At 41.3% G+C, this 26,093-nt stretch overlaps 2 protein-coding genes across 2 annotated transcripts; one reads left to right on the top strand and one right to left on the bottom strand.

The window, feature by feature from the left end:
• Positions 1-3,048: 3,048 nt before the first annotated feature.
• Positions 3,049-12,667, top strand: LOC101123171 (5-hydroxytryptamine receptor 3C). Its single transcript, XM_004003101.6, has 9 exons — positions 3,049-3,181; positions 4,489-4,655; positions 5,105-5,149; positions 5,874-5,983; positions 7,794-7,963; positions 8,287-8,447; positions 8,945-9,149; positions 9,351-9,566; positions 9,682-12,667. Exons 1-9 carry the CDS (start codon positions 3,115-3,117, stop codon positions 9,882-9,884), a joined length of 1,344 nt encoding a protein of 447 aa, XP_004003150.2. The 5' UTR covers positions 3,049-3,114; the 3' UTR covers positions 9,885-12,667.
• Positions 12,605-13,279, bottom strand: LOC132658448 (uncharacterized; the record flags this gene model as incomplete). Its single annotated transcript, XM_060405032.1, has 1 exon — positions 12,605-13,279. A coding segment is annotated over one exon (675 nt), but the record flags the coding sequence as incomplete, so codon positions are not given.
• Positions 13,280-26,093: the final 12,814 nt, after the last annotated feature.

Here is a 26,093-nt window from a genome sequence, read left to right as displayed (position 1 = left end):
GGTTGGTCATAACTTTTCTTCAAAGGAGTAAGCGTCTTTTAATTTCATGGCTGCAATCACCATCTCCACTGATTTCGGAGCCCAAAAAAAGAAAGTCTGACGCTGTTTCCACTGTTTCTCCTTCTATTTCCCATGAAGTGATGGGACCAGATGCCATGATCTTCGTTTTTTGAATGTTGAGCTTTAAGCCAACTTTTTCACTCTCCTCTTTCACTTTCATCAACAGGCTTTTTAGTTCCTCTTCACTTTCTGCCATAAGGGTGGTGTCATCTGCATATCTGAGGTTATTGATATTTCTCCCGGCAATCTTGATTCCAGCTTGTGTTTCTTCCAGTCCAGTGTTTCTCATGATGTACTCTGGATAGAAGTTAAATAAGCAGGGTGACAATATACAGCCTTGACGTACTCCTTTTCCTATTTGGAACCAGGCTGTTGTTCCATGTCCAGTTCTAACTGTTGCTTCCTGACCTGCATACAGATTTCTCAAGAGGCAGGTCAGGTGGTCTGTATTCCCATCTCTTTCAGAATTTTCCAGCTTATTGTGATCCACACAGTCAAAGGCTTTGGCATAGTCAATAAAGCAGAAGTAGATGTTTTTCTGGAACTCTCTTGCTTTTTCCATGATCCAGCGGATGTTGGCAATTTGATCTCTGGTTCCTCTGCCTTTTCTAAAACCAGCTTGAACATCAGGAAGTTCACGGTTCATGTATTGCTGAAGCCTGGCTTGGAGAATTTTGAGCATTACTTTACTAGCATGTGAGATGAGTGCAATTGTGCAGTAGTTTGAGCATTCTTTGGCATTGCCTTTCTTTGGGATTCTACACATGAACATCACCAGATGGTCAACACTGAAATCAGACTGATTATATTCTTTGCAGCCAAAAATGCAGAAGCTCTATACAGTCAACAAAAACAAGACCAGGAGCGGACTGTGGCACAGATCATGAACTCCTTATTACCAAATTCAGACTTAAATTGAAGAAAGTAGGGAAAACCACTAGACCATTCAGGTATGACCTAAATCAAATCCCTTATGATTATACAGTGGAAGTGAGAAATAGATTTAAGGGACTAGATCTGATAGATAGAGTGCCTGATGAACTATGGGAATGAGGTTCGTGACATTGTACAGGAGACAGGGATCAAGACCATCCCCATGGAAAAGAAATGCAAAAAAGCAAAAGGGCTGTCTGGGGAGGCCTTACAAATAGCTGTGAAAAGAAGAGAGGCGAAAAGCAAAGGAGAAAAGGAAAGATATAAGCATCTGAATGCAGAGTTCCAAAGAATAGCAAGAGGAGATAAGAAAGCCTTCTTCAGCGATCAATGCAAAGAAATAGAGGAAAAGAACAGAATGGGAAAGACTAGAGATCTCTTCAAGAAAATTAGAGATACCAAGGGAACATTTCATGCAAAGATGGGCTCAATAAAGGACAGAAATGGTATGGACCTAACAGAAGCAGAAGATATTAAGAAGAGGTGGCAAGAATACACAGAACTGTACAAAAAAGATCTTCACGACGCAGATAATCATGATGGTGTGATCACTCATCTAGAGCCAGATATCCTGGAATGTGAAGTCAAGTGGGCCTTAGGAAGCATCACTACGAACAAAGCTAGTAATAAGTCAGTAAACGAAGTGTTTCCATGAGTTCTGTGAGCCATACAACAAACCATCAAACCTGAGGATGGAGTTGTGGGAACCCTCAATTTATAGTCAGTTGTCCAGAAGTGTGGGAGACCTGGGCTTGTAATAGGCATCTGAAGTAGGGGGCAGTCTCGTGGGAATGAGACTTTTGCTTGTGGGACTGGCACTAACTGTGGATAATGAATATCCAAATGGCTCAGTATGAGGGGGGAAGAAAAAAACACATATTTGGTGTCCAAAGTAAGTGTGTTCCCTTAAAACTCAGAAGTCCTTCACCAGGTAGAAAAACAAACTGTGTGACATCCATACTGTGGACGACTGCTCAGCAGGAAAAGGGGGTGGTACTGATACAGGCAACTATCTGGATGGATCTCCAAAGAATTTTGTTGAGTGAGAAAAGCCAATCCCAAAAGGTTACATATGCATAATTTGGTCTATATAACATTCTTGAAATGACAAAATTATAGAAATAGAGAACAAGTGAGCGGTTGCCCGGTGGTAGAGTAATGGGGAGGGAGGTAATTATAGCTATAAAAGGGTGACATGAAAGATCTTGGAGTTAATGTTCTATATCTTGAGTATATCAATAGTAATAGCAATATCCTGATTGTGGTATCTCAATATAGCCCATCCCAAAGTTTTCAATAAACTGAGTGTGAATCAGAACCACTTGGGGTGCTTTCAGACACACGTGCAAACCTCCAAATGATTTTTCAACTCACAAACATTACCTGATGATGCCAGGGCTGTAGGCCTTTAGAGACATTAGACAGGGAAGGGTAAGTGGGAGACTTCTATTTTAGGAGAATGGCAAAATAAAGGATTACGTTAGGGAAAATTAGATAGAGGAAACCTTATAAAGAAGCTGTATTGTGGTGCTAACTGCAGGGACAGAGTTCTGAAAGGTTTATGTCACAAAAAAAGGAACTTAAACTCTCAAGCAAGCTTCTTAATTCAGTATTGACAGTAATCCCTAAGGTCCTTAGCTGGATAAAGGATATATTTCTAGGTCTGCAACAAAATAATTACATGTTCCTGCCTTGTGAAATCAGCAAGTGGCCCCACCACAAAAGAGCACACTCATCCCTTCCTGGTGGTCCATACACTTTCTCTGAGGCACAGTTCTTTCCAGAAGGACTTCATGATACATTTATTAATGACCTCACCTGCCCCATCTCCCAAGTCCCCCAGTTTTCCTGAAAGGTCCTTGTAACTCAAATTTGAGACCACTTATCTAGACAAAGATAAGTGGCCCAATTTTCTCCATGCCTAGAGCTCAGAAGGCATACTTGGACAGGGGCAAAGCAGGACACTCTGCTGTGACCTCTCTGGCCACAGCCTCTCACTAGGGAGTGGTCAGCTGTCATGAGCAGCATTTAAAACCAGGAATCAAGGTGTGGTCTGGACTCTTTTAAGTTCCAGGGTTTGGGTTCCTGGTGAGCCCTTAGAGAAGAATCCAGAAGAGGAGGATGGAAGGGTGGTGGTCCACTACAGGGGGATTCCTCCTCTGCCTCAGTGCCAGCCTTCTGCTTCAAGGTAAGATGAGACAAGAACAGGGAAAGAGGGGAATACTGTTCTGAGAAAATTCCAGAAACCCTCTCATTCCCCAGAACTAGAAAGCACCCAAAGGAGTTGAGTTAAACATTTCCTTTCTCTCTAATATCTATGTTTTGGTTTCCTTTGGGAAACAGATGAAAAACCTATTTCACTAATTAGAACACACAGCTCCTGTCTCATTTGCCTGCATAGGCATCTACTAAATCGTCTGTTCTTCCATTTTACTGCCTCTCTGATTCCACTCCTTTATATTAATAATGTTCAACTTGTCCTTCTACCAGATTAGTAACTATGAACAGGGTAGTTTGGGTCCTTCTGACAATAACATAACTCCTTCTCACCTTGCTTTGGCAGATGTGGTAGAGAGGTGATATAGAGGAAAAGGACAGTGTTTGCTTCCCCCCAGATATGCTTCTCCTTAGTTTGGAGATGTACCTCATGAGATAATTGGAATGGGGAGATGTAAAAGAGACGTGGGAAAGAAAAGGCTGGGCTTAGCTACAGGAATAACCACAGTCACCTGTGGTTGGGGTTGGGGTGCGGGGGAGGTGGGCAGAAGGACTTTAACATTTCATCATACAGCTCCATCAGCCACATGGTGGATGATCAACGAGATCTTATCAAGATGGTGATGATGAAAATGCCTCCCATAGATCTTAGAGGAAATCACTGAGTTTGAGAAGGTCACAGGGCACAGGACATTGTAGGAAGTCAATAAATTCACATTGCATACCACTTTCCTTAAGTTTCCACGTGTTTGACATCACACAGATGTTTGTGAAATGAGAAAACATGAAAGTGGGAAGGGAACATTGAGAAACAAAATTTTAGAGGAATTTTGTTCAGTATCTACAAGGAAGAATCATAATAGAGCTGGAGAGAAGAAAAGTATGGTCAGACAAAGGCCAAAACTTTAGGGTCACCACTATGGAAGGAAGAGGTCTCCCCAGAGAAGCAGTTTGCATACGGATTTGGGTAGGCTTTATACGGGACCAAAAGCACAGGAAGAAAGGGCTGTGCCCTGACTCAGCTCACCACATCAACTTCCACCATTTGCCTACCACACCAGCCCATCCTCCTCAGCCCTGGCAGGAAGAAAGTCCCAGAGCCTTGGCCTTTGGGACTCTTGTTCAAGAAGGCGGGTGGTGGTGGTGGTTCACATGACCACCCTGTGTCCACATTTCTTTCTCTGCAGGGAGGCTCTCAGGTCCCAGCCCTGGCTCTCCTCTCACTTAGGAAAACACAAAAGCCCTATTCTCATCTCACAGGGTCTCTATTCTCTACAGGAAGGGCAAACACTTTCACCATCAATTGCTCAGGCTTTGACCAGCAGGGGGTAGACCCCACTGTCTTCCAGTCTGTATTTAACAAGAAGGACTTCCGTCCAGTCACCAATTTTAGCATCCCTACTCGTATCAACATCTCTTTCACCCTGTCTGCCATCCTGGAAGTGGTAAGTTTTGACTGCTATATTTTTCTATAGGTTGCCAATAGAAAACAAGAACTCTTTACCTTGTCAGTCCAGCGTTATAGCTGTCCAGTGGTAAGCGATAAGCCTCCTGAATGGACTTTGTACAAGTTTGATGTTCATCCTATGGGGTTGAGAGACATGACAGGGAATGCTGCAGTGACATTTTGGCAGGGAACATTGTCCTTGAATCCTGCCCTTATAGGAATATTCCACTTAGAAAAAAAGAAAAAAAAACATATTCCCAATGGGCTCCCATGCTGTTTTTTCTCCTTATAGCTTCTGTGCAACCTGAATTTTTCTGAACTATCTTTCGAGACTTGTAATTGAAAAACTGAACATGGGACCACTTAGGAAACAAAGGGAAGAGGTAGACTAGGACCTGATTTCATAGCACTAATGATCTTAAATGGGGATTTTTTTTTTTAAATCAGGATGCACAACTTCAGCTGCTGACATCATTTCTGTGGTTAAAGTTGGTATGTAATCCCAGCATTTTTCTCTCTTTCTCCTTGCCTGATTTTCTGGCTTTGTTTGCAAAAATCACTTTTGTTAAAACCGACAGTGCCCAAGGAAATACAACCAGAATGGGACCATTGCTGGTGACAAATAGCTTTCTGGGCTGCCAATCAATTTTGAAATTCAGATGGAAAAAACAGGAAGAAAAGGGGCAGTATAGTTGGAAACCCTTAAGTAAGCTTCAAGGCTCAAAAGTATCCAGCACCCCAGCTTAAGGTTTCCTGTAAAGGTTTTCCTATAAACCTTAAAGGTTTCTAGACTTTGTAAACTAGAGAAGAGGGACATTATCACCAGAGAGAGAAAAGGAATCAGAGTTTAAAAGGAAATGTGGCTAAAGAAAATTAAAAAGCAACATATATAACAATGTGCACAGTATGAGTCCAGGTAAGTAAAAACGAATTCTGGAATATTTATTTTTTCTAGAATGACGTATAAAAAACTGTTAATAATGGGACTGAGTTGGGGAGATGAACTGAGTTGGAGTGAATTAAGGAGGGAAAAAGTTATTTTTTATATTATATCTTTCTGGAGTTGTTGAAGTTTTATCATATGCCCATAGTACATACATTTAGAAAAAATTCAGACATATGTATGTATATTTTAAGGGACTCAAGGGAAGCAAATGCTGATATAAACTAGCTTCAGGTCTGAGCCATAACCATCTCTCTGCACCCTGTATCCTAGAGCTGGAATCACCCGTTTATCAGCTGGGACCCACAAGAATGTGGTGATATCAAAAAACTCACCATCACAGCTGAGAACCTGTGGCTCCCAGACATCTTCATCGTAGAATCGTGAGTATCAGGGCTGGGAAAAGCTGGGGGAAGACTCTTCTGCAAGGAGCAGGCCAGGGCAGTGCAGGGCAAACCCATGCAGTGGGGCTACTGAAAACTCACTTCAGAGAGGAGCACAGTCACAGCTCATCAACTTTTCCCCTAGAAATGAGAAAACGGTGGGCAGAAAACATGGCAGATCATCAAGACAGTGTGGTACTGGCACAAAGACAGAAACATAGATCAATGGAACAGAACAGAAAGCCCGGAGAGAAACCCACGCACCTATGGACACCTCATCTTTGACAAAGGAGGCAAGAATATACAATAGAAAAGAGACAATCTCTTTAACAAGTGGTGCTGGGAAAACTGGTCAACCACTCATAAAAGAATGAAACCAGAACACTTTCTAACACCATATACAAAAAATAAACTCAAAATGGACTAAAGATCTAAATGTAAGACCAGAAATTATAAAACTCCTAGAGGAAAACATAGGCAAAACACTCTCTGACATAAATCACAGCAGGATCCTCTATGACCCACCTCCCAGAGTAATGGAAATAAAAGCAAAATAAATATATAAATAAACAAATGGGACCTAATTAAACTTAAAAGCTTTTGCAAAACAAAGGAAACTATAAGCAAGGTGAAAAGACAGCCTTCAGAATGGGAGAAAATAATAGCAAATGAAACAACTGACAAAGAATTAATCTCAAAAATATACGAGCAACTCCTGCAGCTCAACTCCAGAAAAATAAAAGACCCAATCAAAAAAATGGGCAAAAGAACTAAATAGACATTTCTCCAAAGAAGACATACAAATGGCTAACAAACACATGAAAAGAGGCTCAACATCACTCATTATCTAAGAAATGCAAATAAAAACCACAATGAGGTACCATTTCACACCGGTCAGAATGGCTGTGATCCAAAAGTCTACAAGCAATAAATGCTGGAGAGGGTGTGGAGAAAAGGGAACCCTCTTACACTGTCGGTGGGAATGCAAACTAGTACAGCCACTAGGGAGAATAGTGTGGAAATTCCTTAAAAAACTGGAAATAGAACTGCTATAGGACCCAGCAACCCCACTGCTGGGCATACACACCGAGGAAACCAGAATTGAAAGAGACATGTGTACCCCAATGTTCATCACAGCACTGTTTATAAAAGCCAGGACATGGAAGCAACCTAGATGTCCATCAGCAGACGAATGGATAAGAAAGCTGGTGGTACATATACACAATGGAATATTACTCAGTTGTTAAAAAGAATACATTTGAATCAGTTCTAAGGAGGTGGATGAAACTGGAGCCGATTATACAGAGTGAAGTAAGCCAGAAAGAAAAACACCAATACAGTATACTAACACATATATATGGAATTTAGAAAGATGGTAACAATAACCCTATATGTGAGACAGTAAAACAGACACAGATGTATAGAACAGTCTTTTGGACTCTGGGAGAAGGTGAGGGTGGGATGATTTGGAAGAATAGCATTGAAACATGTATATTATCATACATGAAACGAATCACCAGTCCAGGTTCGATGCATGAGACAGAGTGCTCAGGGCTGGAGCACTGGGATGACCCAGAGGGATGGGATGGGGAGGGAAGAGGAAGGGGGGCTCAGGATGGGGAACCTATGTACACCCATGGTGGATTCATGTCCATGTATGGCAAAAACCACTAAAATACTGTAATTAGCCTCCAATTAAAATGAATAATTTTTTTTAAAAAAAAGAAAAGATGGCAGAGCAGCAGCATTGGGAAACCTTGACTTAAGACCAAAACTTAAACAGATGCCTGCCCCCACTTTTGCCACTTAGCATGGATGTGGATCAGACCCCGGACGGCCTCTCTGCATATGTGTCTAATGACGGTCGCGTTGTGTATAACAAACCGATGAGGGTGACCAGCATCTGTAACCTGGACATCTTCTACTTCCCATTTGACCAGCAGAACTGCACCCTCACCTTTAGCTCTTTCCTCTATACAGGTGAGTTGCACTGAGTAACTGGGGTAAAATGAGATCAACCAGTGGTGCAACAAAAAATCATTCAGGGGCCAAGTCACTTTTTTATGTATAAAAGGGGATAGTGGAGTATTTGCTAGTTGTGGGTGTATGGATGGTGGGGAGAAGTTGAATTTTAGAGACTTCCTGAAAAAGCCCAAAACTGAAAGGAGGCAACTGGGCAGCAAGGAAGTCACATTATAGGACTAGCTGAAAAAGTAACTAAAACAGTCATCGAATCATCTCTGCAATCCCAGCATAGAGCAGGTGCTGAGCAGATATCAACTGAGTGTTTGTCTCCCCGGCAGAGGAAAGCATGTTGCTGGGCATGGACAAGGAAGTGTGGGAGATAATGGATAACTCACGTGACCTTGGCCGCACACAAGGAGAGTGGGAGCTCCTGGGCATCAACAAGGCCACCCCAAAGATGTCTGTGGGCACCAGTCTTTTTGACCAGATCGTGTTCTATGTAAGGCCAGAGATTCCAGCATGACTCTTCATCCCCCATAGCTTCCTCATCAGACCCTTCTAAGTCTCAGAGCCTTTCACCACTTGCCCTAAGACCAAAAAAGTCCCTAGGTACCATAACCCTCACAGCCTTCCTCTCTCCCAAGTCCCCAAAGCAACCCCCATCTCTGAACCTATCATCCCTGGCCTAGGTTTTCTTCAGTGGGTATGGGGGGAGTCCTATTTGTCACACAAAAGCTGCTCCTCCCAAAAAGAGTTACTGTTGGAGTGAGAACATCAAGAAAGGAAGGGGAGGGACTTCCCTGGTGATCCAGAGGTTGGAACTCTGCACTTCCAGTGCAGGGGGTGCGGGTTTGATCCCTGGTCGTGGAACTAAGATCCAATAGGCTGTATGGTGGAGACCAAAAAAAAGAAAAAGAAAAGAAGGGACTGGACTCATCCCTTGGTTTCACGTCAGTTCTAACTTCACCTGGTTCTCTGCTCTCCCCTCTCCACCAGGTGGCCATCAGGCGCAGGCCCACCCTCTACGTCATAAACCTCCTGGTGCCCAGTAGCTTTCTAGTCGCCATTGACGCCCTCAGCTTCTACCTGCCGGCAGAAAGCGAGAACCGTGCCCCATTCAAGATGACACTCCTGTTGGGCTACAATGTATTCCTGCTCAATATCAGTGACTTACTTCCTGCCACTGGCACCTCCCTCATTAGTATGTCCCCTACCTCACAGTTGGGAAATGAAAAATGAAAAAAAACATAGGCACGGTAGGCGAGTGAACTGGCTAGATCTGCTAAGGCAGCTAAGGTGCAGTCAATCTTAAAAAAGGCTTGAGGTGTGAGACAGAAGAAAGGGGGGCTTGGTGGTCCCTCTGGACCTGACTCACCTGAGTGTGCTTCTTCCTGCCACCCAGGTGTCTACTTTGCCCTGTGTCTGTCCCTGATGGTGCTCAGCCTGCTGGAGACCATCTTTATCACCTACCTGCTGCACCTGGCCACCACCCAGCCCCCACCCATGCCTTGCTGGCTCCACTCCCTGCTTCTACACCACGCCAGTCCAAGGACATGTTACCCTGCTGTGCCCCACAAAGAAAACACAAGCCTGGGCCTTATATCCACCCACCTGTCTGGTAAGAGAAGTCTACATTGCTCACCCTGTTTACACTGGGCCCAACTTCCCAGTCTCCCATTTCTCTAATCCTGTCTCCTTCCCATTTCATGGCTATATCTCTGTCCTCCCTATAGGACTGAAGGAGCCAGGAAAACTGGGAGGGAAGGAGTTGGGACCCAAAGAGGCAGAACTGAATGGGGGCTCAGGATTGACAAGAGCCCAGCTCGCTGACCTGTGGGTGCAATTCGGCCACATGATGGACAACCTGCTCTTCCGCATCTACCTGCTCTTCTTGGCCACCTCTGTCACCACGGTCCTTGTCCTCTGGAATACCTAGGAGTAGAGTTCTCGTGGTGCAAGAACACCCAGTGTTCAGGTTTCCTTGGCTTCCACTAACCATCCCAGACCCTGTTCCTCTGCTCCAGTTCACCTACATCAGTCCCCAAAACATGACCATGATCCCTGCTCCAACCTTCCCTGGGCTTAAACAGAACCACTGTCGATGCTCTCAGAAATGACATTATATTTCCAAAACACAATTCAGAATATACATGTTTATGCTAGAAATATAATTTTTTATTGGAAAAGAAAGGCTTTATAGTAAAGACTATAAATATTTACCAAAAAGTAATTCATGTTGCTGGAGTAGAGGTCAGGGATTAAACCTCTTTTTAAAAATAGGCTAAAATACTTATTTATTATTTTAACAAATATTTATTGAGCATCTACTACCTGAGAGGTACTATTCTGAATTCTGAAGATACAGCAGTGAACCAGGCTGGCAAAAATCTCTATCCACAGGGAGCTTACATTGTGGGTGGGTGGAGACTGACAATAAAGAAGAGAAGTGAAACACAGAGTATGTGCTGAGTGCCAAGGAGAAAAAGCAAAGAATGGGCAATGCAGGGAGGGAGCTGCAAGTTTAGAAGGGTGGTCAAGGAAGACGTCAGATAACTTCCTGACAGGCTGGCTCCTGCACGTTGTTCCATGATAATGCCAGTGGGGGACCAGTCTTTTCCAAGACTGGCTGTAACCAAGTATTTTCCAAGTGGTTTAGAGGTTATATAACTTAGTCAAGGTCATGCGGTTCTTGCTATTTTTAGTTCTTTTTTCAGGGATAGGTTTGTGCTTAATGAATGTTTACTGAGCCCAGGTGACGGGATAAACAAATGTCCTTGGGTAACCCTGTTAGAAGAGCTGACTCATTGGAAAAGACCCTGATGCTGGGAAAGATTGAAGGTGGGAGGAGAAGGGGACGACAGAGGATGAGGTGATTAGATGGCATCACCAACTCGATGGACATGAGTTTGAGCGAGCTCTGGGAGTTGGTGATGGACAGGGAAGCCTGGAGTGCTGCAGTCCATGGGGTCACAAAGAGTTGGACACGACTGAGCAACTGAACTGAACCCTGTTGGAGATTTGAAGAATGAAGCACAATATCTGTCCTCAAAAAGCTTCTGGCACAGCTGGAGAAATAAAATACACGTGTAAATAACTTCAGTGAAATGTAGAACACGTTTTTAAAGTTTTGTTGAGCACCATTAAAGAGAAACTGCAGTAATTCCCTGGTGGTCCAGTAGTTAGGACTCAGTGCTCTCACTGCTGGGGTCCTGGTTGGGGAACTAAGATACACGGCATGTACAAAGCAGCCAACAGGAGATAGAGGGGAAAAAAAAAAACTGCTATAGAGTTCAGAGGAGAAAGGACTCTTCTAGCTGGAGCAATGGTTCTCAATCCTGGCTGCAAGTCAGAATTATCTGAGGAAATTTTCAAATAATCTTACAACCCAGGCTTCACCCTAGACCACCTAAATGAGAAGCTTTGGCATGGGTTTTGGTATGTTTGAAAACTTCCCAGGAGATTCTAATGTGCAGCTAGAGCTGAAACTACTGGGCTAGACATTAGGAAAGCATTGTGTGGAGAAAGCAATGAATAGAATACAAGAACAGATGGAGACATGAGGCCTGACAGGACTGTCTGGTCACAATACACCTCTGGGATTCAGTTCAGTTCAGTTCAGTCGCTCAGTCGTGTCCGACTCTTTGCGACCCCATGAATCGCAGCACACCAGGCCTCCCTGTCCATCACCAACTCCCGGAGTTCACTCAGACTCACGTCCATCGAGTCAGTGATGCCATCGAGCCATCTCATGCTCTTTCATCCCCTTCTCCTCCTGCCCCCAATCCCTCCCAGCATCAGAGTCTTTTCCAATGAGTCAACTCTTCTCATGAGGTGGCCAAAGTACTGGAGTTTCAGCTTTAGCATCAGTCCTTCCAGTGAACACCCAGGACTGATCTCCTTTAGGATGGACTGGCTGGATCTCCTTGCAGTCCAAGGGACTCTCAAGAGTCTTCTCCAACACCACAGTTCAAAAGCATCAATTCTTCAGTGCTCAGCTTTCTTCACAGTCCAACTCTCACATCCATACATGACCACAGGAAAAACCATAGCCTTAACCAGACAGACCTTTGTTGGCAAAGTAATGTCTCTGCTTTTCAACATGATATCTATGTTGGTCATAACTTTTCTTCCAAGGAGTAAGCGTCTTTTAATTTCATGGCTGCAGTCACCATCTGCAGTGATTTTGGAGCCAAAAAAAAAAAAAAAGTCTGACACTGTTTCCACTGTTTCCCCATCTATTTCCCATGAAGTGATGGGACCAGATGCCATGATCTTCGTTTTCTGAATGTTGAGCTTTAAGCCAACTTTTTCACTCTCCTCTTTCACTTTCATCAAGAGGCTTTTTAGCTCCTCTTCACTTTCTGCCATAAGGGTGGTGTCATCTGCATATCTGAGGTGATTGATATTTCTCCTGGCAATCTTGACTCCAGCTTGTGCTTCTTCCAGCCCAGCATTTCTCATCATGTACTCTGCATAGAAGCTAAATAAGCAGGGTGACAATTTACAGCCGTGACGTACTCCTTTTCCTGTTTGGAACCAGGCTGTTGTTCCATGTCCAGTTCTAACTGTTGCTTCCTGACCTGCATACAGGTTTCTCAAGAGGCAGGTCAGGTGGTCTGGTATTCCCATCTCTTTCAGAATTTTCCACAGTTTATTGTGATCCATACAGTCAAAGGCTTTGCAATAGTCAATAAAGCAGAAATAGATGTTTCTCTGGAATTCTCTTGCTTTTTCCATGATCCAGTGGATGTTGGCAATTTGATCTCTGGTTCCTCTGCCTTTTCTAAAACCAGCTTGAACATCTGGAATTTCATGGTTCATGTATTGCTGAAGCCTGGCTTGGAGAATTTTGAGCATTACTTTACTAGCGTGTGAGATGAGTACAATTGTGCAGTAGTTTGAGCATTCTTTGGCATTGCCTTTCTTTGGGATTGGAATGAAAACTGACCTTTTCCAGTCCTGTGGCCACTGCTGAGTTTTCCAAATTTGCTGGCATATTGAGTGCAGCACTTTCACAGCATCATCTGCCAGGATTTGAAATAGCTCAATTGGAATTCCATCACCTCCAGTAGCTTTGTTCGTAGTGATGCTTTCTAAGTCCCACTTGACTTCACATTCCAGGATGTCTGGCTCTAGATGAGTGATCACACCATTGTGATTATCTGGGTCATGAAGATCTTTATTGTACAGTTCTTCTGTGTATTCTTGCCACCTCTTCTTAATATCTTCTGCTTCTGTTAAGTCCATACCATTTCTGTCCTTTATTGAGCCCATCTTTGCATGAAATGTTCCCTTGGTATCTCTAATTTTCTTGAAGAGATCTCTAGTCTTTCCCACTCTGTTGTTTGCCTCTATTTCCTTGCATTGATCACTGAGAAAGGCTTTCTTATCTCTTCTTGCTATTCTTTGGAACTCTGCATTCAGATGCTTATATCTTTCCTTTTCTCCTTGCTTTTCACTTCTCTTCTTTTCACAGCTATTTGTAAGGCCTCTTCAGACAGCCATTTTGCTTTTTTGCATTTCTTTTCCATGGGGATGGTCTTGATCCTTGTCTCCTGTACAATGTCATGAACCTCCGTCCATCATTCATCAGGCACTCTATCTATCAGATCTAGTCCCTTAAATCTATTTCTCACTTCCACTGTATAATCATAAGGGATTTGATTTAGGTCATACCTGAATGGTCTAGTGGTTTTCCCTACTTTCTTCAATTTAAGTCTGAATTTGGCAATAAGGAGTTCATGATTTGAGCCACAGTCTGCTCCTGTTCTTGTTTTTGTTGACTGTGTAGAGCTTCTGCATCTTTGGCTGCAAAGAATATAATCAATCTGATTTCAGTGTTGACCATCTGGTGATGTCCATGTGTAGAGTCTTCTCTTATGGTGTTGGAAGTAAGATGGTAGGTGTTGCAAGTGGGCATCGGAGGGCAGACACACTGAAACCATAATCACAGAAAACTAGTCAATCTAATCACACTAGGACCACAGCCTTGTCTAACTCAGTGAAATTAAGCCATGCCCATGGGGCCACCCAAGACGGGTGGATCATGGTGGAGAGGTCTGACAGAATGTGGTCCACTGGAGAAAGGAATGGCAAACCACTTCAGTGTTCTTGCCTTGAGAACCCCATGAACAGTATGAAAAGGCAAAATGATAGGATACTGAAAGAGGAACTCCCCAGGTCAGTAGGTGCCCAATATGCTACTCAAGATCAGTGGAGAAATAACTCCAGAATAAATGAAGGGATGGACCCAAAGCAAAAACAATATTCAGTTGTGGATGTGACTGGTGATAGAAGCAAGGTCCGATGCTGTAAAGAGCAATATTGCATAGGAACCTGGAATGTCAGGTCCATGAATCAAGGCAAATTGGAAGTGGTCAAACAGGAGATGGCAAGAGTGAACGTCGACATTCTAGGAATCAGCGAACTAAAATGGACTGGAATGGGTGAATTGTAACTCAGATGACCATTATATCTACTACTGTGGGCAGGAATCCCTCAGAAGAAATGGGCTAGCCATCATGGTCAACAAGAGTCCAAAATGCAGTACTTGGATGCAATCTCAAAATGACAGAATGATCTCTGTTCGTTTCCAAGGCAAACCATTCAATATCACAGTAATCCAAGTCTATGCCCCAACCAGTAACACTGAAGAAGCTGAAGCTGAACGGTTCTATGAAGACCTACAAGACCTTTTAGAACTAACACCCCAAAAAGGTATCTTTTTCATTATAGGGGACTGGAATGCAAAAGTAGGAAGTCAAGAAACACCTGGAGTAACAGGCAAATTTGGCCTTGGAATATGGAATGAAGCAGGGCAAAGACTAATAGAGTTTTGCCAAGAAAATGCACTGGTCATAGCAAACACCCTCTTCCAACAACACAAGAGAAGACTCTACCCATGAACATCACCAGATGGTCAACACCAAAATCAGATTGATTATATTCTTTGCAACCTCTGGGGTTACATTTAGGTAAAACCTTAACAAATGATCAGGGGAATTCCTTGGCAGTCCAGTGGTTAGACTGCTGTGCTTCCACTGCAGGGGGCACAGGTTTGATCCCTGGTTGGGGAACTAAAATCCTGCATGCTGTGTGTCATGGCCAGAAAAGGAAAAGTCAATGAGAAGATGGGTTCTTAACTTTGGAAAAGGACTGTGTCCCAAAATTTGGGCTTCCCAGGTAGCTCTAGTGGTAAAGAATCCACCTGCCAATACAGGAGACATAAGAGACGTGGGTTCAATCCCTAGGCTGAGAAGATCCCCTGGAGTAGGAAATGGTAACCCACTTCAGTATTCTTGCCTGGAGAATCCCATAGACAGAGGAGCCTGGTGGGCTACGTTCCACAGGGTCGAAAAGAGTCGAACACAACTGAAGTGACTTAGCAGCATAGCAAATGGGCCTCATGGGATCCAGAGGTTTGTGCAGCAGAAGTTAAATAGTGAGATCCAAGCAGAATCCCAACATACTCATTCTGGTGGTATTCAGGTGGCTCAAGTGTCCAGAACAAACTCATAAAACCACCAGTCAGAAAAGGTTCCAGTAGAATGCAAATAGTACAGACTTTGCAAACAGTTTGGCGGCTCCTCAATGTGTTTAACACAAGATTACTACATGATCTAGCAATTCCATCCCTAGATATATACCGAGGAGAAGTGAAAACATATGTCCACACAAAAACTTGTACTCAACTGTTCACAGTGACATTCTTCATAATAGCAAAAGAGTGGAACAACCTAAGTGTCTATCAACTAAAGAATGGATAAATAATTATATACCCATAAAATGGAATATTATTTGGCCATAAAAAGAAATGAAGCACACGGTATAGGCTACTACATAGACGAACCTTGAAAACATGCTAAGTACAAGGAAAACCAGTCACAAAAGATCATATATCATATAATCCTATTTATATGAAATATCCAGAATATGCTAATCCATAGAGGCAGAAAGTAGATTAGTGGTTGCCTAGGACTTAGTGGGGAAAGGGGTAGATGAAAGAGGAGTGGCTGCTAATGAGTACAGGATTCTTTGGGGGGATGATAAAAAAACTGTTCTTTTTTAAAAAATGTAAATTTATTTATTTTATTGGAGGCTAATTACTTTACAATATTGTATTGGTTTTGCCATACATCGACATGAATCCCTAAAATTAGATAGTGGTGATGACTGCGTGACTCTGCAAATAAACTAAGAACCACTGAACTGTGTGCTTCAAGTAGGTGAATTTAATAGTATGTAAATTATATCTCAATAGAGACATTAAACACCACCAAAAAATAAATAACCCCACCACAAAATTCTCTTTGCTCACCACTTCCAGCTTATTCTCTCATTCCACTGCTCCCCACTGTCATCTCCCAGACTCTCCGATTCCCAGATACATATATTCAACATTCATCAATGTCTGCCCCTGGCCTTCCTTGACCTTTGGATGACTCACCAGGGGCTCATAGACCTCAGCTCCCTACCCATCTATCAGCTCTACATGCTTCCCATATGTTGACATCACTCACAGCTTCAGCTCACACACAGATTTCACCATTTCCAATTATATGAAATCCTCACAGCCAGACCAGTTAGGGCTCTTTGATAGGAGAAAGGGATTCAAACATTACACCTAAGACAAGTTTCCAGAGCCTTGGACTCTTTCCCATTGAGATGGAGGAGGTTGGGGGATGCAATGAAGAAGAGCAGCCCTGCTTCAACCGCTGCAACTGAAGAAGAAAATACTGGGCTGGGGTAGCTGATAATCCCCACTGGTTGGCTGGCAGGTAGACCTCCAATACATGCAACATGCCATCAGGATTAAATGAAAGCTTCTGCCTCTATGGACCTTCCCATCATCTGCTCCCCAGAACAGCAATGTGAAATGAATGAGTAAAGAACTTATTCATTATTTACCAATCTTTAGTGTACTTAGTGCTTCCTTATATTCTAGATATTTTTTAGGTGCTGGGGATATGGCAATGAATAAGACAGACAGGAGAAGACTCAAAAGACAGGAAGACACTGATGATACGATATACTGATAACTGTCCTAAAGAAAATAAACAGGGTAACAGGACAGAGGAATAGAATAGATAAACAGAATGTTCAAGGAAAGCCTCTGTGGGAAAATGACATTTGTGCCAGCCAAGAAATGAATGATGAGATAATGATGAGATGTGTCCTGGGATATCATCCTGATAGATTCATCAGGAAAGGTTAGGATGTAGCATAATAAACAGGCTCTACATTTATGGAAGTAGATGAAAGTAGCCAGGACCTTTGGATGAGCAAGGTGAGAAACTGGAGGGAGAGTCCCATGTTGGTTACTTTGTTACTATTGTACAATGTTTAAGGATTGTGAGGGTGAGCATTAATAATCTCCTCAAAGAATTTAGAACAGTATATTTCAAATGGTTTTGATCATGGAATCTATTTTATTCATCCATAAATAATGCCTCACTCAAAAAAGAACTGGTGATAATAACAGAATGGAAAAGGAACAAAATTAAAAGTTGCAGCAAACTTACTGCTATAATTACATATGGATTTGTTTATACTATATAAGAGAATATGAGTTTACATGAATCTTTTTAATTAAACAATACCCTATACACTTTAAAATAGGCAATAAACAGCAGCAGCAGCAAGGCCTTGTTAACACAGGATTGCTAAAACTATTTTTGATGCAAATATGCACTGCAGCACCTTGAAGGAGAAAATCAAACAATTCACATGACACTGAGTAGGTGATGATGAAACAAAGCTACCAGATCATTATCAGAAAGCAATTATAGCAGCTCAACCACCTCAGGTCAATGCTGCTAATGAATTGATAACAAAAACCCCTGGAAACTGAGAGAATTCTGACATGAGGGTGTCTGCTTGCAGGCAGGAGCTTTTTAACTTTCTCAGGGAATACAGGATCTTAGTAGAGTGCCTAACTTGAATCCTGAGGACACTTGAGTAATGTGCAAATTTTAGTTTACAAATGCCTCATTTTGGCAATCCTGTATTAGCAAATCCTTGCAGCTGCTGTTTAGTTGCTAAGTCATGTCCCACTCTTTGTGACCCCATGGACTCCTCTGCTCCTCTGGCCTTGAGATTTCCCAGGTAAGAATACTGAAGTGGGCTTTAACACAAAGCTGAAAGGAAAACCTGAAAGAAGTTCTTGGATTTGTCAGCCCTTTGGAGTCTCTTACTGGTAGCCCTCCAGTGGGGACCCTACTGACCCCTCTGATACCATTAGTGACTCTAAGATATGTCAGAAGATCATACCTACATTACTCATATTTTCCTGACAAGAATCTGGACACATTATTGGGTTTTTGCTGATCTGTAAAATCATTTATATGAACAGTCTTATAGATCGTACATTATTTCTTACATGAAAAGAAATATAAAAGTCGCAAAGAAAACAAAGAACAGGTATCAATTAGCATGCATCTGTGATTTTCATTATTGATCTACTGTTGAAGTTGATGAGTTGATAAACTATTACTCCATTTGTTCTTGTTGAGCAAGAACTCTGCTTATTTGAGTATTAATGGGTCTAGAGTAAAATAAAGACATAGTGGTTTTTGCAGTTTTCATGAAAGATTGTTAGTTTAGGCCTTTCCTTGGTTTGAACACAGAAAAGTTGTTTTAACAATAATAGCCATCGTTTACTGAGTACACTTGACCCTTGAACAGCATGGGTTTGAACTGAGAAGGTCTACTTTTACACAGATTCTTTTCTTTCTTTTCTTTATTTGTTTAGCTGTGCTGGATCTTAGTTGTGGCATGAGGCATTTTCAGTTGCAGCATGTGGGATCTAGCTCCCGGACTAGGGATTAAACCCAGGACCCTCCATTGGGAGTGTGGAGTCTTAGCCACTGGACCACCAGGGAAGTCCTCAGAATCTTTTCAACAGTAAACTCTGTAGTACTACACAGTACAAGAGTGGTTGAATCCACAGATGCAGAACCACAGGTAAGGAGGAACCACGGACATGGAAGTCCCACTATGTTATAAGCAGATTTTTCAACTATGCAGAGGGTAGATTCCCTAATTCCTATGTTGTTCAAAGATTAACTATACTTTCTATATGCCAAGCCCATTGCAGTCATTATCTCATTTGATCCTTACAACAACACTATGAGGCAGATATTAGTATTAGATATCTTCCCAGGTGGCACTACTAGTAAAGAAACTGACAGCCAATGCAGGTTGATATAAGAGACTCGGGGTCGATCCCGGTCTGAGTCAGGAAGATCCCCCTGAAGGAGGGCATGGCAACCCACTCCAGTATTCTTACCTGGAGAATCCCTTGGACAGAGGAGCCTGGTGGGCTAAGATCCATAGGGTCACAAAGAGTCGGACACTACTTAGTACACAGCACACACATCTAGGTAGAAAAAGAAAAAGATCCCTCCCTAGGATCATATAGGAAGGAAGCAGTAGAACCATTTTAAATCCAATTTTGTCTAACTCTTAATCCTGTGTTTTAACACATCCAGGTAATAGCCAAGGAAAGCAGATACAGTAATTCTTGCACATGAAAAACTAAGCATTAGACTCTGGATCCAGAATGATCCCCATCAAAAGATTTATCCCATTTTGCTCTGATAACTCTTAACTCAGGGTGTCAGTCTTCACTGTGGCCAACATCAGACTTTGGACTTTCCAAAGCTCTCATGATTTCCTTGCTTCTTACTGGAACCCTCGGAAAATAACTTGTTCACACAAACAAATGAACATGTGTATAACTGGAGAAATCTGAAAAAAAACTCTAGGGATTATACTGTGTAAAGACAATTTTCAGAAAAAAAAGGCAAAATTTTGACTCTTGTACAAATATAAAAAGGGATACATATTAAAGAATTGACTGGGTGATGTCAGCAACATGGTGAAATCAAAAGCTTCCTTTGTGGGACTTCCCTGGTGGTACAGTGGATAAGAATCTGCTGCCAATGCAGGGACACAAGTTCAATACCTGGTCCAGGAAGATCACAGTGCCATGAAGCAACTAAGCCCCTGTACCACAACTACTGAAGACCTCTTACTCTATGGTCAAAGAGCCACAGCTACTGAGCCCAAGTACTGCAGCTACTGAAGCCCACATGCCTAAAGCCTGTGCTTCACAACAAGAGAAGCCACTGCAGTGAGAAGCCTCTGCTCTACAATGAAGAGAAGCCCCCGCTTGCTGTGATTAGAGACCACTTGCGTGCAGCAATGAAGACCCAGCACAGCCAAAAATAAATTTTAAAAAATAAAGAAATCTCTCTTTGTCTCTCCCCTTCAATCTACAGTAAGACATCCAAAATTCAACAAAGTTACCTCTGCCCAACACACCAGGATGCCACAGAATTTCAAACGTCTGTACATCTAAAAGAGAGTAGATGGGAACACATCAAGGAAGGAGAACTGCGGAACAGCAGAGTTGGCAGTCCTGGGCCTCTGGCCGTGGCAGCTGAATCCACGGCCCTAGAGGACATGGCGGCAGCAGGGGAGGCAACACACAACTCTAGCAGCTCCAGCGTCCGCAGACACCTGGGGAGCGGCAGCAGTGGGGTCTGGGGCCTGGGGCCCCGTGCTTCCTGACACTGAGGCATCCATATCTCGGCTCCTCCCCCAAGACTCGCAGTGGAGCCTGTGAACCTTCACACCAGCCAGAACAGAAGTGCCTGAGTGATCTGGGCTCCCCGTTATCCTAGCTCTCCCGCCAGGGGGTGGATCCTGTGACTCAGGGGAAATTAGCGGCAAGGGAAGGGCCCACCATCCCAGGGCAACAGGAGGCAACGACAGCAGCACTGGCAGAAGCAAGGCAGCAACGACCCCAGAGGCATAAGAAGCTACAATGAAGGCACAGAGCCACACCCGTTACAGAGCTGATAGCAAGTATTGGCTCTCAAATAAAACCAAAGGCAGCCCAGGTTAAGAAAAACCAAAAACTTGTACTATAGCACCACCTACCAGAAAAAAAGAAGAGCCTCTAACTTCTAATCTGTCACTACTTCAAATGTGCAGGCAGAGGTGCTATGAATAATCAATTACCATTATACCACAAAAAGAAAATGACAGTTCTCCAGAAATTGGTCAATGAGCTACAATAAAATTCAGAAAGGTAGTTTAATGAGCTCAGGAATAAAACTAATAAACAGAAGGAATACTTTATTAAACAGATGAAAACTCTATAAAAGAACCAAGCAGCTAAAGAACTCACTAAACAAGATGAAGGATGTATAAGAAAGCAATGGAAATGGACAAGATAATTATTGAGTTCAAAGATAGAATTCTAGAAACAATTGGAAGAGGAAAGATAAATAAGATATTTTTTAAACGAAGGAAATGATAAATGATAATGATAAAGGGTAAAATTCATCAAGAAGACATAACAGTGATTACTATATATGCACCTAACATGGGAACATCAAAGTATATAAAACAATTAACAGACCTAAAGGAAGGAATTGACAGCATCACAATAACTGTAGAGGACTTGGATAGGTCATCCACACAGAAAGTCAACAAGGATACAATGGCCTTAAGTGAAACCTTAGACCAAACTGTTTTAATAAAGATTTGTATAGCGGATTCTATCCAATACAACATAATACACATTCTTCTCAAGTACATATGGAACTTTCTCAAGGACAGATCATATGTTGAAACACAAGTCTCAATAAATTTAAGAAGACTGAAATCATATCAAGCATATTTCCCAATCACAACAGTATGAAACTAGAAATCAACTATAAGAAGAAAACTGGAAAAAAAATTCCAAATATGTGGAGACTGAACAACTTGATACTGAACAACCATGAGTTAATGAAGAAATCAAAGGAAAAATTAAAAATTACCAAAAGACATGAACATTCAATACACCAAAACCTATGGGATACAGCAAAAGCAGTATTAAGAGGGAAGTTTATATCAATACAAATCTACCTCAAGAAACAAGAACACTCTAAAACAAAAAATTTAACTTTATATCTAAAAGAACAAGAAAAAGAAGAACAAATGAAGCCCAAAGTCAGTGGAATGAAGAAAGTAATAAAGACCAGAGAAGAAATAAATGAAATAGAGATTTTAAAGACAATAGAAAACATCAATGAAACTAAGAGCTGGTTCTTCAAGAAGATAAATAAAACTGTCAAAACTTTTGCTAGATTCACTAAGGGAAAAAAGAGAGAAGGTCCTCAAAATAAAATCAGAAATGAAACAGGAGAAATAACAACAGATACCACAGAAATACAAAAGATTATAAGAGAATATTATGAACAGCTATATGCCAACAAATTGGACAACCTATAAGAAATGGACAAATTCTTAGAATTGTACAACCTTCCAAGACTGAATCATGAAGAAATGGAAAATCTGAAGAGAGTGATCGCAAGTACAGAGGTTAAAGCAATAATCAAAAAGCTCTCAAAACACAAAACTCTTAGAAGGAAACATAGGCAGGACACTCGGATAACATAAATCAAAGCAAGATCCTCTATGATCCACTTCCTAGAGTAATGGAAATAAAAACAAAAGTAAACAAGTGGGACCTGATTAAACTTAAAAGCTTTTGCACAGCATAGGAAACTATAAGCAAGATGAAAAGACAGTCTTCAGAATGGGAGAAAATAATAGCAAATGGAACAACTGACAAAGAATTTCCAAAATATACAAGCAGCTCATACAACTCAATACCAGAAAAACAAACAACCCAATCAAAAAACGGGAAAAAGACCTAAACAGACATTTCTCCAAAGAAGACATAGAGATGGCTAACAAACATATGAAAAAATGCTCAACATTGCTCAATATTAGAGAAATGCAAATAAAAATTACAATGAGATATCACCTCATACCAGTCAGAATGGCCGTCTTCAAAACGCCTACAAACAATAAATGCTGGAGAGAGTGTGGAGAAAAGGGAATGCTCTCGCACTGTTGGTGGGAATGTAAATTGATACAGCCACTATAGAAGCCAGTATGGAGATTCCTTAAAAAACTAGGAATAAAACCACCATATGACCCAGCAATTCCACTCCTAGGCATATACCCTGGGGAAACCAAAATTGAAAAAGACATGTATCCCATTGTTTATTGCAGCACTATTTACAATAGCTAATACATGGAAGCAACCTAGATGTCCATTGGCAGATAAATGGATAAAGAAGTTGTGGTACATATACACAATGTAATATTACTCAGCCGTAAAAAGGAATGCATTTGAGTCAGTTCTAATGAGGTAGATGAACCTAGAGCCTATTATACAGAGTGAAGTAAGTCAGAAAGAGAAAGATAAATATCATACACTAATGCATATATGGGCTTCACTTGTGGCTCAGCTGGTAAAGAACCCACCTGCAATGTGGGAGACCTGGGTTCAGTCCCTGGGTTGGGAAGATGCCCTGGAGAAGGGAAAGTCTACCCACTTCAATAATCTGGCCTTGAGAATTCCATGGACTGTATAGTCCATGGGGTCACAAAGAGTCAGACATGACTATGAGACTTTCACAATGCATATATACAGAATCTAGAAAAATGGTACTGAAGAACTTATTTTCAGGACAGCAATGGAGAAAAAGACATAGAGAATAGACTTATGGACATGGGGAGAGAGGAGGAGAGGGTGAGATGTATGGAGAGAGTAACATCGAAATTACGTTACCATATATAAAATAGATAGCTAAGGGGAATTTGCTGTATCTCTCAGGAAACTCAAACAGGGGCTCTATATCAACCTAGAGGGGTGGGATGGGGAGGGAGATGGGAGGGAGGTTCAAAAAGGGAGGGCATATATGTATACCTATGGCTGATTCATGTTGAGGTTTGACAGAACACAACATAATTCTATAAAGCAATTATCCTTCAATTTTAAAACAAATTAATTAAAAAAACTGATCTATCAGGGAATTGTGAACACTACTTATATATTTTAGGATATTACAGGAATATTGTTAGTATTGTGACTATGTCAAAAGGAGGTCTGTCTTTGTGAGATGCATAATAAATATTTATGCAAAAATTTTAAAACAAAGCTCTCAAAAAACAAAAGATCAGGACCAGATAGCTTCACAAGTTAATTCTAGCAAACATTAAAATATTTACTGCCCATTCTTTTCAAACTCTTCCAAGAAAATTTAAAGGAGAGAATACTTTCTAATTCCTTTTACAAGGCCAAAATCACCCTGACACCAAAACCAGCCAAAGACAACACAAAAAGATGAAAATTATAGGCCACTATATCTTATGAACATAGATGCAAAACACCTCAACAAAATATTATCAAACCAAATACAACAATATATTAAAAGGATTACACACCATGATCGGGAATGTAAAGAATGGTTCAACATCTGCAAAGTGATCAACATGATATATCACATTAACAAAAGGAAGGATAAAAAACCATACAATCATCTCAATAAATGCAGGAGAAGCACTTAACAAGATTGCACACCCATTTATGATAAAAAAAAAACTCAATAAAACGCATATAGAAGGAATGTACCTCAACATAATAAACCCCACATATGACAAACTCACAGCTGGTATTACAGTAAATGGTGAAGAATTGAAAGCTATCCCTGTAACATCAGGAACAAGACAAGGTTGCCCACTCTTGCCACTCATTCAACATAGTATTGCAAGTCTTAGCCAGAGCAATTAGGCAAGAAAAAGAAATAAAAGGCATCAGAGCTGGAAAGGGAAAAGTAAAACTGTCACTATTTTCTGATGACACAAGTTTATAAACAGAAAACCCTATAAGACTCCATCAAAAAAAACTATTTAGAAACAATAAACAAATACAGTAAAGTTGCAGGATACAAAACCAATATGCAAAAATCTACGGCATTTCTGAGACTTCTCTGGTGGTCCAGCGGTTAAGACAATGCTTGCAATGCAGGGAGCATGGGTTTGACCCCTGGCTGAGGAACTAAGAATCCACATGCTGTATAGCATGGCCAAAAAAACCCCCAAATCTATTGCACTTCTATACACTAACAATCAACTAGTAGAAAGAGAAGTTAAGGAAACAATCTCATTTACTATTGCAACAAAAGAATAAAATACCTAGGAATAACGTTAACCCTAGAGGTAAAAGACCTATACCCTGAACTATAAGACATTGTGTTGAAAGAAATTAAGGAAGACACAAACAAACAGAGAGATATTCCAAGCTCATGGACTGGAAAAACTAACTGTCAAAATGTTCATATTACCTAAACCAATCTACAGACTCAGTGCAATCTTCATTAAAACACCAAGGACATTTTTCACAGAAATAAACAAAATGTTTTCCTAAAATTAAATGGAACCACAAAAGGCCCTGAATAGCCAAAGTAATCCCAAGAAAAAAAGAACAATGCTGCAGGTATCACACCCTCTGATTTCAAACTATATTATAAACTACAGTAATGGTATTGGCAATATGGTATTGGCAAAACAGCATGGTATTGGGGGTGGGGTGTGGAATACATAGATCAATAGAATAGAATTGAGAGCCCAGAAATAAACCCATGGATATGTGAACAATTTGCAACAAAGGAGAAAACAATATACAATGGAGGAAGGATAGTCTCTTCAATAACTCGTGCTGGGAAAATTAGACAGTTACATGCTAAAAAAAAGTGAAACCAGACTGCTATTTCACACTACACACAAAACTACCTCACAATAGATTAAAGTCTTATGTGACAGACCTGAAACCATAAAACTCTCTAAAAGAAAACCTAGGCAGTAAGCTCTTTGACATCAGTGTTAGCAATATCTTTCTAGATGTGTCCCCTCAGGCAAGGGAAACAAAAGCAAAAAATAAACAAATGGAATTGCATCAAATTAGAAAGCTTTTGCACAGCAAAGGAAACCATCAGTAAAACGGAAATGACTTATGGAATGGGAGAAGATATTTGCAAATGGTATATTCAATAAGGTCTCGGACAACTCAACACAAAAAACCAAAACAGCTCAATTTAAAAATGAGCAGAGGAGCTGAATAGACATTTTTTTCAAAGAAAACATACAGATAGTCAACAGGCACATGAAAATATGTTCAGCATCACTAATATTAGGGAAATGCAAATTAAAAACACAATGAGATATCACCTCATGCATGCTAGATTGGCTATTATCCAACAGACAAGAAATAAGTGTTGGTGAGGATGCAGAAAAGAGG

This window comes from Ovis aries, chromosome 1 (genome assembly GCF_016772045.2).
Source record: "Ovis aries strain OAR_USU_Benz2616 breed Rambouillet chromosome 1, ARS-UI_Ramb_v3.0, whole genome shotgun sequence".
NCBI classification, from domain to species: domain Eukaryota; kingdom Metazoa; phylum Chordata; class Mammalia; order Artiodactyla; family Bovidae; genus Ovis; species Ovis aries.
The sequence above is the reverse complement of the archived record's forward strand: the minus strand, read 5'-3'. Positions and strand labels throughout refer to the sequence as shown.

Excerpts from the sequence above, each read along its gene's own strand:
- LOC101123171 (XM_004003101.6), top strand. The coding sequence starts at position 3,115 with ATGGAAGGGTGGTGGTCCACTACAGGGGGATTCCTCCTCTGCCTCAGT. Across the intron at positions 3,182-4,488 it reads TGCCAGCCTTCTGCTTCAAG|GAAGGGCAAACACTTTCACC; the intron begins GTAAGATGAGAC and ends TATTCTCTACAG. Across the intron at positions 7,964-8,286 it reads TAGCTCTTTCCTCTATACAG|AGGAAAGCATGTTGCTGGGC; the intron begins GTGAGTTGCACT and ends TCTCCCCGGCAG.